The sequence below is a fragment of the Neodiprion lecontei genome, chromosome 5, assembly GCF_021901455.1.
Source record: "Neodiprion lecontei isolate iyNeoLeco1 chromosome 5, iyNeoLeco1.1, whole genome shotgun sequence".
In the NCBI taxonomy this organism is placed as follows: Eukaryota; Metazoa; Arthropoda; class Insecta; order Hymenoptera; family Diprionidae; genus Neodiprion; species Neodiprion lecontei.
Genome location: NC_060264.1, coordinates 11,675,728 through 11,689,832, shown reverse-complemented (window position 1 = coordinate 11,689,832; position 14,105 = coordinate 11,675,728). Strand labels below are relative to the sequence as shown.

Sequence of the window (14,105 nt, the reverse complement as noted above, 5' to 3'; positions counted from 1 at the left end):
CAGAATGGATGCCCGGATATGAAGATACATTTTTTCTTGCCATAAGTACATATTCACTGTTCGCTGCTGCCATAACCTCAAAATTCATTGTAAGCATAAATATGTTTATTATTTCCATCGCATTTATTTGTTCATATGGAATAATGAAAAATGGTTGAATGAAGCGTGATCTTCATTTGTATGCAAACAAAACATCGACTACAGAGCCACTAAGCGGTCAAAAATTCGGGTAAACGTCCCCGATCGCTTGGTGCTCGCGCGCGCGCATGCGTGCGGAAGTATTTTCAGGAACTGCCCGCTTTGGCACTCGGACAGTATCTCAGCGTGTTGCGTTGCCTCATGTAGACGGAAAATTACCGTTTAGTTTTTTTTTTTTTTTTTCTATCCAAGAGATCTTCAGATTTGAATCTCGAGCAACAGCAGAAATACCGTCGCGGAAGTTGGGCAGAAACTAAAGCGAACAGCTAGCTAACGCTGCTGCTTCTGCTACTAGCTTTCCGGCCCTAATAAATAGTCGAGATAAAGTATGCGTCGAGGCAAGCGGGCAGGGGCTAGATGCACGTTGCGCGGGTCATGGTCGACCGCCGTGCTGGCCGTTCGTCTGGAATCCGAGTACGCGTCTTGCAGTTCTTGCCTCTGTGAAAATACAACCATTTATCTGCACCGTCGAGGATTTTTTCATTCTGTAAATTTTCATCGGGGCACGCGCCTTATACCGGTACAGTGCAAAACTTGTTCCATTTCCAACCGTTTTTGCTACAAGACTAATCAAATGACATCCGAAGTTACGTTGCCCTAAACACTGAAAGTAAAATAATCCCAGCGACATGTGACCGCGTTTACTCGACTGAATTAATTGTGCACGTTGTTTGTTTTAAACAAAGTTTATTTGAATTTATCGGAATCAAAAATAGAGCCGTGTCGTACCAATATTGCGTACACGAATGGGACAACGACTGGCTGCATTTGTCCATGCGGATGAATATCAAGAAACAGAGGACTGACTGTGAAATGAAATTTTTTATATAGCTTACAAATAAATGTTATATTCATTTTGTTAAATTTGAAATCAACGTTTAAGTTTAAAAAACAAGTTTGGCCAAAAAGCCCAACGGTACAAGACACACGGTTTACAAATGGTCGTGTCTAAATATTTATTTTACTTGATCTATACATCACTACGATTACTTTTTAATAATGCTTGGCAGTCGTTTAGTCTACTGCAAATACTATTTCGAACCAACAATAAATGAAGGACTGCTTAGTTATACAGGTGAATTAAGTATATGGAATAACTTGTCGTTATCCAATATTTTTTTTCTGTAATATTAAGAAAGCTCTTGGTACCCCCCCCCCCCAAGTGCCCCCACAACTTGTTGCTTGGTATATAGAACAAATTAATTCACACGGAAAATGAAAGTTCAATGGATTTGATTGTGGTTAGGCAAAGAAGATGAGGTTATTCAAAGTCGAGATAGGTTCTAATCGATGGTTACCGACATCTCGGTACCTACGTTAGCAGGTGCCCCAAGCTCACAGATATTGCTGTCAAACTACTACACTAAAAACAATATTTTGCATGAATGGATAGACATTCATACCGAACTTGAGTCAATTCATTTGACGTAAATAAGGTGAGAAATTAATTCCACCTCCCTATCTTTCAACAGAGCGGGATGTCGACTTAGGTTGGCTGACAATGAGTGTAATATAACTGTACTCTTACATGAAAGAAACTATGGTAGTGTTGATTGAAACAGGGCTGAAAATTTCAACCAAAGTTCTTTTTGGTACTTGAAAATCATATACGGATTGATTGGTGGCTAAAAGTTTGACAAGTGCTGCAGATGAATTTTTATTTTCCATGGTGAAAGTAGCTGATGCGTAAGAACTCAGTTATCGACGTATCGAAGATTATTCCGTGGTGGTGCGACCAAATAGACCAACTCCTTCTACATGGGCAAACCGGAAAACTTTCAAAAAAGAAAACTTTCTTGAACAGGAAACGCTGATCAGCGTCCAGTAAAAGCATCTCAGTAAAGCAGGCCAGAGCGCAGAACATCCATCATCTTTCTCGAAGCTGATGATGGGAGCCAGTCGACCTGAGGTGTTGAACAGAAATTAATACAGTCTTGTTGCATGTTTCATTATGATTAGAAGTGAATGCGGCGTGCAGTGTTGTACAAGATAATGAGTATTTCTATGTTGCAGAAGATAAGATTATTCACGTATAAATTCATCTGCGTAATAAATAAAAAAAGGATCACATGCAGTTGTGTCTGTAAAAGATGAGATTATTTTCATTCTTATTTAAAAACATTGAGAAATCGTTTGAGCGCAGCCAATATTTCTTTGTGAGTGGTGGATAAAATATGTTGTTATCTGCAAATAATTTTTTGCTGAAGCAACGAAGGATTTGGTAAATATCCTTACCCAATCTGCTCAGATGAAGGATAGGGAGGTGAAGTGAATTTCGTACCTCATTTGCGTCTGTTGAATTGACTCGAATCCGTTATAAAGGTGTAGCATTGAAAGAGACGTTGTTGGCCATCGATCAGAGCCTGTGCCAACTTAGAACAATACGGTCTCCTCTGCCTGATCACAATCAAATCCATTGAAACAATTAATACGTGCTAACCTAACTTGACTATGACAGACTTGCAATCAAATCACAAGTACTTGGACAAGAATCAAGCGTTCGACAATTTTGTCAAAACTAGATGCATTTTGACATCGGTCAGCGATTAAATGCGGCATCTCCATAACTTTTCGAATTCGAGTGGTGAGTCTTGGAATCGTTGTCGATCTGTTACAGGTCGTGAGGCTGTTATTAACCTGCGAAAATAATTCAGGATTCACAAAGAAATCGACTTCACCGACTATTTTACCATTTTAATGGAGTTGCTTGCAATCCAACTTACCGTAAGATAATCATGTTTAACTTTATCAAATTCAGTGCTGTGCATTGCTATTACAGTTTTCGGAACTTTCCCGAAATTGTGTAATTTTATAACACATCTTACGAAGCTCAATTTTTGACAGTGACAAGTTCTGTTATCAAAGTTCACATCAGCTGTTAAGTGCTTAAGTTGGACGGGCTTGTAACCGACGATGTGCACGGTCCCCTGTTTACCATCATACTGAAAATCACTCGCAGATTCCCTTCTAGGAATCTTCTCACAACTAGTATGTAATTTCTATTGAGACACGAATTTAATCGACGGTTACAGAAGTAATGACAAGTTTTTTGATATTCGATTTTCAAGCACAGAAAATAGCAAACTGTCTGACAGTGATAAAATAATTTTGAAGATCGCAATCTTATGTGCGTTGCGATGATTAGCAAGAGGGGCTGAATAGCGTGGTCGAAATTGCATTTTTTATGCAATCACTGTCTCTTTCGTATCAAAATCCGAAGCAGCATCTGGAAGGGTATAAAATTTCAATGAGTCCTAGTCCACAGAAGCACTTATCGATGCTCACGCTGTGGTGCTAATGATTGTTGTAACTTGCAATGGATATATTCAAAACTTTAATCACGTTAGCTTCCTATTCTAGAATGGCTAACTTTTAGACGCATATCCGGAATTTACTAATGCCATTAAGTGGTTTCCTAATTTTAGCTAACAGTATTCGTGTACGAAACCTCTATCGCAAAATAATTATATTTTGCCAGCACTTGCTTAGACAGTTCGATTGATGAAACTAGTGAAGCGTGCATAAAGTTCCCTATTTCCGAACAGTATGGTAAAGTGATGTTGACGCACACGCACTACTGAAATTCTCGATTTTCCATAATGGAAGTTTTTTTGGCGTATGTGCACTTTCGAAAAACATACCAACGAACCGAGAAAATAAAAGCCAATTTCGTGACATAAAACGTAACAGTAAACCAATTGTGCCACGTTTTGAAATATGCTTGATAAATAAAAATGTACATGTTTCCTACTCTCACTTTTTTCGAATGTGATTCTCTTGACCTCGATAATGATGAAATAAGTATTTTCTTGGATATGCGGATCAATAAAAAAAAGTCAATTTGTTGACGTTTCGGCCCGAGTTTCTCCACTTTTTTCCCTCCAAACAAGGTTTAAAAGCGAGATATCCACTGTCTTTAGCTTTTCTCTTTTACGATGAAAATTAGTGAATTTTGACGTAAAATTTGAACCATTGGGTTATGTTACGTATACTAAGATCAAGCTTGTTTCGCGACTGGCCGACAATGACGCTGCGGGCTGATTCTGTATTCCCAATGTAACTGACTGGCCAAAAAATTAGCCGTCTCAGAATTATTGTCCACATGTGCACAAAATAACAGAAAATAACGCTCGGCACCATTATTCCCTTGTTGCATAGATGATCTTATTCCTGACTTGACTGTAGCCACTTCATTGACTTGAAAAGTGGTCGCCCTATTAGCGAGAAAAAAATGCTACTTTTTTCCCGGAAATAAGCGGGTGTTACGTCCGTGAAGGTCGTTTATTCATGAGCGGTAAGGAATAAACTGGTTCGGTTTCACCTTTACGTTTTAGGACAACCGGAGGTTAGGATGAGGGTTGAATAACTTGAGGTATATTTAGAATATAATTATAAGTTTATTGTGAGGATCTTGATGAAACAGTACTAACGAAGTGTGCAGTTTGAAAGGTAGGTAAGGAGTTAGTCAATGAATGAAAACAGGAGATAGTCAGAGGAGGTATGAGAGAAGTAGGGGGTTGTACATAGCTGAGTAGGAACTCTTCAGCTATCTGCAAGTACTGTTGAGTAATATTTGAAATGGTTTCATTTAGAATAGGCATTTGAAATTCAAATGGCGTTTTGCATTTAATATTTTAAATGTTCTCAAAGTAACCACTTATTTATACCCACTTAAATTATGTTTTTGGAAGCATTTTCCATTTTTCATTTTAAATGGATCTATTGAAGCATTCTACCCATCAGTTTCTGCAAGCTGGAGGAGAGGTGAAAAATAGACGGATGAGATGAGAAGTATGAGATTACAGTTGAGGGACAAAAGTGGTAGTCTGGCACTCTGCCGGACGTAACACGGGAAATAAGGACTTTCTGCCGCAAATTCAGGAGAAAAAAGTATGTAAGAGAAATAAATGTTACTTTTGTCCCGCTTTTCAGGTCAATGAAGTGACTATTCCTGTTACGTCGGGAATAAATAGTACATTCTACAACAAAGGGGGGTAAATGGGCTATTTCTAGCGAGGGCCAAATGAAGGTGTACAAGCTAGATTTAAGAGTACCGAAGGCGCCTGAGATGAAAACAATTGCACCATGATCTTACCAGAGCTGAAGAGCCAGAAATTGCCTCCTCTCATGTTGCACGCCGTACTTTTTTAGAAAAATGCATGTATAAACCTTTTTACGCACAAGTTAAAAGTTTTGAAAAACTTTGAGGAAGAGTATATTTCCGCCATAGGGAGGTAATGAAATGGATGTTGCCCTAGGGAATAAAGTCGACGACCGACATGCGCAATTTTGCATCCACCTTACGTGCACGAAACAGGCCCCGTTTCATGCATGTGTTGGAAAAACATTATTTATGCCACTCACAAACAGTTTACTTCTGGTTAACCTCATTCCCATTTACACAGAAGAAAACTGGATGAAAGTTGTGGGAGAAATGGTGTCAGAAGATGACTAAAATCAAGTCAAATCTGCCACATTTTTCTATGTTGACGGATATTCCAGGATAGACCAGGTTTGTTACTTTATCGGTTTGCGTGTGGCGTTGATGTGAGCAGATCGTGAAGCTACGACTACATATTATCGACGGAAAACGGTTTTACGATCGCAAAATGGAAGAAACATGTCAGAGGTGGCAAGTATTTCATTTAATTTATGACTGAGACCCGTTCAAAATGGTATTGCCTTGCTTAAACGAGACGTGTTTCGCTAACTTTTTCATTTTTCCCATCTCTGCCGTAAGTTATGGTAAACAATTGCCAGGTGTCATTGCCGCGAGTGATAGAATATTTTATGACCGTTCGACCTTCTGCAAGGTTCAAACTTCAACCGCGTACAGACGATAGTTGTTACGAACACTCACATTTCTTTGTCCTTGCGTTCTTGTCCCTTTTCACTTTCTTAACTACCTCACTGTTGTATTTATAAGTATTTACTTTTTGACACAAAAAATAAAAATCGTTTATTCTTTGGGCCTTCGTACTTTGTACTTTTCCTTCTAGGTTTAGTGCGCGTATAGAGGCTAAACTGCAGCCTGAGTGGATCATTATTTTTTCAGTCGTAAAATCTCTTCAAATGAGCACTTATTTAGTCGTTTTTCTTGTTTTTTGATACATCTTCTGCGGACGTTATTAAATAAGGGTCCAATTGCAAACTAAACTTACAATTCATCATCGGCTCTACGCTACCATTGCCTTGTGCACTACATTTTCACTCATATTGTTTCAATACAACAATTGTGGCGTGTAGAATAATGTTTGACTCTCGAAAAGAAGCTTGATCGCCACACTCCGACGTTTGCATCCTGAGCAACTAGAATTTGACGAGAAATCATCCCCCTCTTGATTCCTCTGATTTTTTTTTTTAATCCCTTCATTTTAGAGCCGTGTTCAAAATTTGGCGAAGGTTATCCAGTTCGGCCGTTAGAAGTCGGAATAGGAATAACCCAACCGATCAAGATGATCACCTCTATGCTTTGACCAGGTGTGTGACTCATTCTTGTCGACGTATTTCTATTTAGTTTCTCATTTTTCGGGGAAGCACGTCGACTGATTCACTGTCTAGGGTTGCACGGAGAAACCGTTTTAGAGATCAGCAAAAGAAGAGAGCTCAGAGCGTTACTTCTTTTTGCATTCTTCGGGCAGCCGTCGCCGATCACAGGTCTGGATCACTTGGAATACTGATTATATTGCACAGGTATATTATTACATGAGTCATCGTCTCTTACCCGAATACTTTATAGAAGGTTATTTCACCTCTTTTCTCAAGCTTTGTACATTATATGACAGTTCAAAATAGCAGATCTTAGGATATTAACTCTCTAGATGATGTCCACTGTTGCTGATCATTCTATTATTTCTGCAAAAAAGAAAAATTACAGCGCGATGCTGTGGTGTACAATTATTTATTCTACTCTCTGCTCAGTTTGCATATTTGTATATATTTTACCTTGCAACTGTGAGGCAGTTACATGCTGCGTGACGGAATCGAAGTTCCCATGCTGTTCTTACCTTCTCGGTATCAACACCTCTGATTGTTGCGTTGCGTTGACGGTGTATAGGTAGTAGCCCGAACACCTGTTGGCAGCTGCCTAAACTTTTTCTACAGGTAGCATCGGTACGTTTCTTGCAACACTTTGAGGCGTGATTAAATTATCTTCGGTGCCTTCTTATCAACGGTTGTTCATGAACCAACGTGATATTATTACTCAGTGATTATTATCATAGCGTTGTTATGTATGAGGCACGTACGCACACTATCACGACTTCTGCTAGATGTAAAGATTCGTGGTCAGAAATTGTCAAAATTAGTTTGTGACCGAGTACTTAGTCAGTAAATAACTATCTCATCCATATTTCCCCGAATAAAATTTACTATCATCATTAAATCACGTTACTTTACTGTTGATTCGGTATGAATCGAAGTTTTGAAGAAAATTTTTGTCTTCTCAAGTACTTACGTTGATTTGTGTCTCATCATGCATTCTCCTTATAATACATCCATTGGTTTTTTTCATCCGAATTCAATGTTTTTGCTGTGCTTCATTCAGACCGATTCTTCTCGGAACGGTAACGTGATAAATAGTTTTTGACAACAGGTTTGTATTCAGCATCGGGAAACATCCAGCATAAAAAAAATATTCAATCTTTAGCGGACAGTGTCATGTTTCAACTCTTTAATGTCTACCAAATCGATTTTTTTTTCGAACTTATCAAAACACAAGATAAATTTTGTGGATCACAGAGGACACAGTAAAATATTACGTTCCTGTCGGAAGGTGCTAAAAATTAAAGTTTCATTCAGATTAATCCTAAGACTTTCTAGGAAGACGATACCATTAAAGTCCCATTTTGACAGCAATCTTGCATCGGTTTATTGCGCCAGTGAATGAATGAATGAATGAATAAGCATATCATTATTTTCATTCGTTACGATTTTTCTTTTACCACAAATGTCCAAGTATTCACCTTATTCACCGTATTCACCAACTCATTCACTGTGATACGAAGTGTCTGTTTGAAAAATTACCCACGAAGGATACATTGATTTGAATTACTTAATCAGAAAGTTGCCAAAACTGAAGAAGGAAAAATCACATTCTCTTCGTCAAAAGGTTGGTAAGGGAAATCTCGAGTTTAATATGTCGCCCGAGGAATCGTTTTAACCGATAAATTGAGAACTGCGGTGGATAGGTATACCAAGATCGGTAGCTACTTGACAGCGAACGAGATGAGGCGTGACGGACACGTTACACCGTGAAAATGCCAGAATGTGTGAACAGCGAGTTCAACGTTCGAAACAAACGGTGTCAGCTTTACTAGTGACACAGGAACTGACTCAGCTCTGTATCTTTCGAGATGCGTGTGCGATGGTGGCCAACTTTGCTTGTATCATTCGGTGCTTGATAAGTTTTAAGCCCCGTCTGCAGATCCTTCAGTACCTACATGTGATTTGTATGGCCAGCCAAGCATTGGTTAATTCAGTTGCAATCTTGAACAAGTTGGTCGTGGCTTCTCAAAGATCAGCAAATTGGCGTCGCTTGAAGATGTCTAGTGTTCCGTCATTTTGAGCACCAGTAACGACTTCTAATGATTTTCAACAACTCCGTGATAAGACTCGCAATTTATAGATATAATGAAAAACGTTGTTCAGCCGGGAATTGGATTATAAGGCAGTCAAGACGATTCTTCAGCTATGCCTATTACGAATATAAGTGAATATAATTAACACTTTCGACAGTAGTGCGATTCGCATTCCAGACCTGAGAGAAAAAAAAGTAATTTCTAGTTCTATCTCTAACTTAATAAAAAATCTGCCTTCATTTTGAAATAAACTGCGAAAGCGTGTTCTGAAAATAAACTCCCGACTCAAAGTGACAAGTGCATCTACTCACGTGAAGTAGTCTCGTATCGAAGAAATGAATAATAGCAAACCTGGCATAAATAGTGCAACGATTGCACTCGTCACAGTTGCTTGGCCATGAAATTTCAATTACATACATGTATTTTTTAAAATGGAACAGCGTATTTTTACGGGATCAAGTCAATCTAGAATGGAACAAAACAGTAAAATATTGGGATTTTCTTTTCACCGGAATGATGGAATAAATCATAATTCTGTGAACAGGCTTTTATTATATCACTGATGAACTGTAAAAAATACTTTTTTTTTTAGTGATTGATAACGAAGTGGTGGATGTACAATATTTTTTCATTAACACCTTTTTTAGAAGGGTAAACGGGCGGATCACTGTTTCCAGCTATTCTTGACCTAGAACTAAAAAAAAACAAGTTTTTTTAATTGTGCATGAGAATAGCTAGGGAAGTACGTACGATAATTTTGAAGTATCGTTCAAAAAAATGACGTGAACAAAGAAATACTGTACGCCGCCATTTTGCTATCAATCGCTATAAAAAAAAAAAAAAAATGATTCCTACAGGTCATTGTTAGTATCATAAAATGAGGTTGACAAAATTTCGATCCACTATATTATTTCGGTGAGAAAGAAATCCTAAAATTACCATATTTTGTTCCGTTCTCGAATGGCCTAACCACTTACAATATATTTAAATCGTATAGTAGATGAGACACACGCACGTCTACAAAAACAACGACTGGCAGAGGGATATTTACTATCAGAAAATTACGGTGGAATATATTAATTAGATATTCATTAAACGCAGCATATCTTATCATCCATCCATTCTGTTTTTCCATTTCCTTCTCAGTGGGTGCTGCATTGACACAGGATTTTTCTAATCGCATGTACTTGAATGAACTGAGAGGTAGTGCCATTTCAGCATCGACTCTAGCTGTAAATAGTGTAGTAATCGTTTATTTATCACTGGCTGATGAACATCGTATACAGGTTTTCCTTTTTGACCAAAAACAAGACTGCCTTTTGGTACGCGGAATATTACTGTTTCATCCATGTTCAATATTTTCGTTGGTTCTCCTAAAATTGCTGTATTACCTGCTAAAAGTGGTCCGATTTAAAAAAAATTATGCTCCGTTCCTAGACGTGGTAACCTTAACAACAGATCCACTTAAATACTCCGTGCTTTTTTATGACAAAATTGGTATTGCTTCATAAAACTTTCAAACCACTTCCGCCCGGTTACTTTGTTTTCAAAGGATGTCGTTACACCTACAGCCCCAACTACTTGTTTCATTTTTCACGGTGTATAACAAATAATCTTCGTCTGCCATGAAGCCCATCCGACTCAATACTATCAGCCACTTAGATAACTTCTCTTCGATCTTTGTACCCAGAATAAGCGACGGCCCAATACGTCTAGGTGTTGATAGAATTCGTCCATAAACTCTCCGAGCTCATTTTGGACAAGGAACCCCAATAATAATTTATTAGGCCCTGTGATTAACATCTCTTTTTCAGCTGCAGTAAGAGCTTAAAGAACTTTTGTCGGTAAATAATTGAATAATTTTTTTTTTTGAATTGTACTGCTTTTATCGGTGTGATCTTTTCGACTGTTTGTGGTCATAGGTTGTGTGCACGTTACCCAAGGTTATAGAAAAAGATTGATGCGCTATATGTATATAATTTGAACCCATTCAAGTTTCCTCGGTGGAGTAACAATGAACAAAGTCGATTATAATTGCGAGCTTCTACAAACTTACCTATACTCGTTAGCAAATGTGTCACGAAAACAATTGCTTCGACGTCACCAGCGTGTTGACGGCTGAAATTTCAGTCATTTATTCGCAAACTTATACCTACACGCGAAAACCGGCACTGGTAATGTCGAAAAATATAGTCAGTGATTGTAGTTTCCAAAGTTCAGACAAGAAAACGCTCGATACATGCAATGTTGTCCTCAACTGGTACATTGAACAAAACCAGTACATGTGTAGCCTATTTGTTCATTACAGATCTAGTTTTTTAATGAAAATAGTGACGTATCAATTGCAGGTTGAGATGTTAGTCATTTACTCGTCCTGCCAGAATATGGTGAAATACTAAAATACTCTTCCACATGTGCATTGTAGACCCAGACCTGCAATATCGGACGGTCCACCAAAAATCGAAGTCTGCACTGATTATATCGGGGTCAAAATTCCGAAAGACTAAAAGATTGACTGGTCGACAAAGTAAATTTTTCCAGATACGAATTTTAAAACAACGAATGATCAGCGTACCGAGATTGGGATTTTCGATAAATCACCCAGTAGAATAACTGTTTTCACAAAGGTTCATTAAACCAAACGCTCTGTTATCCGAAAAAGTATTTTCAGAACAGTCGGCATTCCGAATGACCAAAGCATAGAATGTGGTAGTGCAGAAAAATGAAGGTCCCGAAATTAAAAATTGAGACCGGCTAATACTTCGAACAGCCGCAAAACCAAATAATTAGCTATCGCCAATCAAAGTCAGATGGAGCGAAATTACGATCCGCAAAATGCAGAAGGGCGAGAAAGCTGAAAGGCCGCAATACGGTTGTCATAGTTTCGTAGACTTATGGTAGATGGCACTAGACATCGGACATCGGATATGTATAGCGTAGGTACCAGAGAATATATGTGTTTTTGACGTGGTCCAACCTTTCGGCATTTTGGCCATTCTGTATTCGAGCGGGTTTCGAGATTGCGTTGGATTGGTTAAAAAATATTATGTTCTTGTGAGTAAAACTGCCAAATCTCTCCTTGACATGTTTTTGTTTTTGGAAAGTTGTTTCACCCCCTTAAAGTTGTTAATGGCAGATGAAAGATCGGAATTGGAAAATTTCTCGTTTTTCCATTTCTGCTTTCCGCGTTCCTCTCCCTCTGATTACTCAGTATCATCACAAATGCAAACCCCGCTGTTGTTAATATTTATGTGTTATTTCCTCCGTGGTCTTTCATCCTTCAAACTATAATAATTCAACATACCTCTATCATCTTTAGGGATGAGATTTGGATCTAAACTCTGATTAACTTGTCGATCATATTTTTACAGACCACCCGCAGATGTTTGGAGTAGATTGGCCACGATGGTAAACCTCTTGGATAAGCTGGACCATCAGACAGCTGCATTTACTAGCGACAGTGAGGCCGAAGGTGAGTTCTAATAATGGTAAATTGTGCGTCAAGGAAACAAAGTCGGTCTTTTTACATCCAGCGTAAGTTGGCAATATGAGTTGTTGTAAGTATTGACCGAATATTTTAAATACGTGTGGCGAAAAAGATTGCCTCCATGGTGCTCAGGATACTTCATATAACAAAAGTGTTGTTTACAAGTTTTTTTTTTTTTACAGTAAAGTACGGAAAAGAAAAATTTTAATTACTAGGACGTAAAAGTGCACTTTTATGTAGTACGATGCTCTTTTTAATTTTACTGTCGCATAAACGATTACTTCACGTACGGAATGCAGGCAAAAAAAGAAGCGTAAACCAACCATACTGGTGTGTTGCATAGAATAAGTTTCTAACTACAAAACAAGGTGAAATGCTGCAAGGTGTCATGTAATGGGTTGGAAATTGAATATGCAGCATTGTCGGATTTCTGGGATTAAATCTCAGGGTTGAAAGATTCCGGGTTGTTTCACCAATCACGATCTTTCTTCTCGTTTTCGAACGAGTAAGTTCGCTCATATTTTGCTAATTTAAAATGCACACGCAACCTTCCGGTTTCCTTTTGGACGTGCCAAAGAGACGACGAGAATATCATTTCTCAGACGTTTTGTCCTTTAATCGAAAAATGAAAATACTAAGCAAACAAGAAAATAAACTAAGTTCGATCTTCGAAACTCGTGATTATTTTGAAATTCTAATATTTCTTAAAACTGACGGGTAGATCTCGTTTTCGGTATCAAGAAGAAAAGTATATTGTGTTACAAGTGCGGAAAATTGGTGATCTTTGAGAGATAAAAAGTTCGCAAAGTAAGCTGCCACAGCGAGTGCTGTAATCGCACGAGTACTAGTGTGAACACAGCGTCAGGCAGGTGGGAAGGAATAGCGTGTGTCGCACGTGTGGTTAGGCGATATTCGACGTGACTTTGCCGTCTCATGCTGCAAACTTCACACTCGTCGGAAATTGCCCACTTTCGACACTTGTAATACAATATATTATTTTTTTCAAAAATCTGAAACACGTCCTCTCAGTCGACATGAAAATAAATTTCGCATATCCTGTGCTTGACTACGCTCCGTTCTTCCCGTGCAATTTGTTTTTTCCGGCTACCACGTTGTGGGTACTTACCTGATATACAATACATGTATCGTTTCCTCACGGTAGGAATCCAACTTGTATGGAGATACGAGAGTTCAAGAATCTCAATATATAGACTCGATTTACGTCTGCTAACAATAAAACTACGTGACATACATCATCTTGTCCCACCTTCTAGCACATAGCATTATATATATACGCGTAATGATGTCGACTGACCGGGAACTCTGTCGCTTTATACATATTATATGCAACCCATGATACATACCGTCGTCCACAGAGGGACTTATAAATTTTTTACCGAATTACTGCACCACGTGGCAATTAGTTATAGAGAGATACTGGCCAGTGGTTATATTACACGGTATGAAGGTGTACGCGCCGAGGCTAATGTAACACGGACTATCATCCTGCAGCATCGACGAAACGACAAGAAAAACCATCCGAGTCGTCGATTACCCATGCACGTTTCTTTATTTGTTATCTTTTTTCTGTTTGTTTTGTACTGCTTCGATTTTTGTTAATTTACCTTTTTTTACCTTCTACTGATGATTAATTCTTGCGGCCAGAATTTTCATTACCAGGAATTTGACGTTGAACTTTTGCACGTTCCATCTGTCTGCGCAGAATCATTTCGGTTCTTTCAACTAGCTGTGTGTATGGGGCATTCCAAGCCACCGTCGCAGAATTTCATCTATGTTGTTTCGTAGGATTGTTCTGACTGAAACTCAGCCACAATCAATTT

At 38.4% G+C, this 14,105-nt stretch overlaps 1 protein-coding gene across 4 annotated transcripts in view; it reads left to right on the top strand.

Annotated features, from left to right (window-relative positions):
• The window catches only part of LOC107216926 (telomerase-binding protein EST1A-like), a 248,382-nt gene that overhangs the window by 156,292 nt on the left and 77,985 nt on the right, over positions 1 to 14,105 (top strand). For all 4 annotated transcript variants that reach the window (XM_046742016.1, XM_046742017.1, XM_046742015.1 and 1 more), the window contains one exon: positions 12,149 to 12,249. In XM_046742016.1, the coding sequence (XP_046597972.1) occupies positions 12,149 to 12,249 (101 nt within the window). The remainder of the gene's footprint in view (positions 1 to 12,148; positions 12,250 to 14,105) is intronic.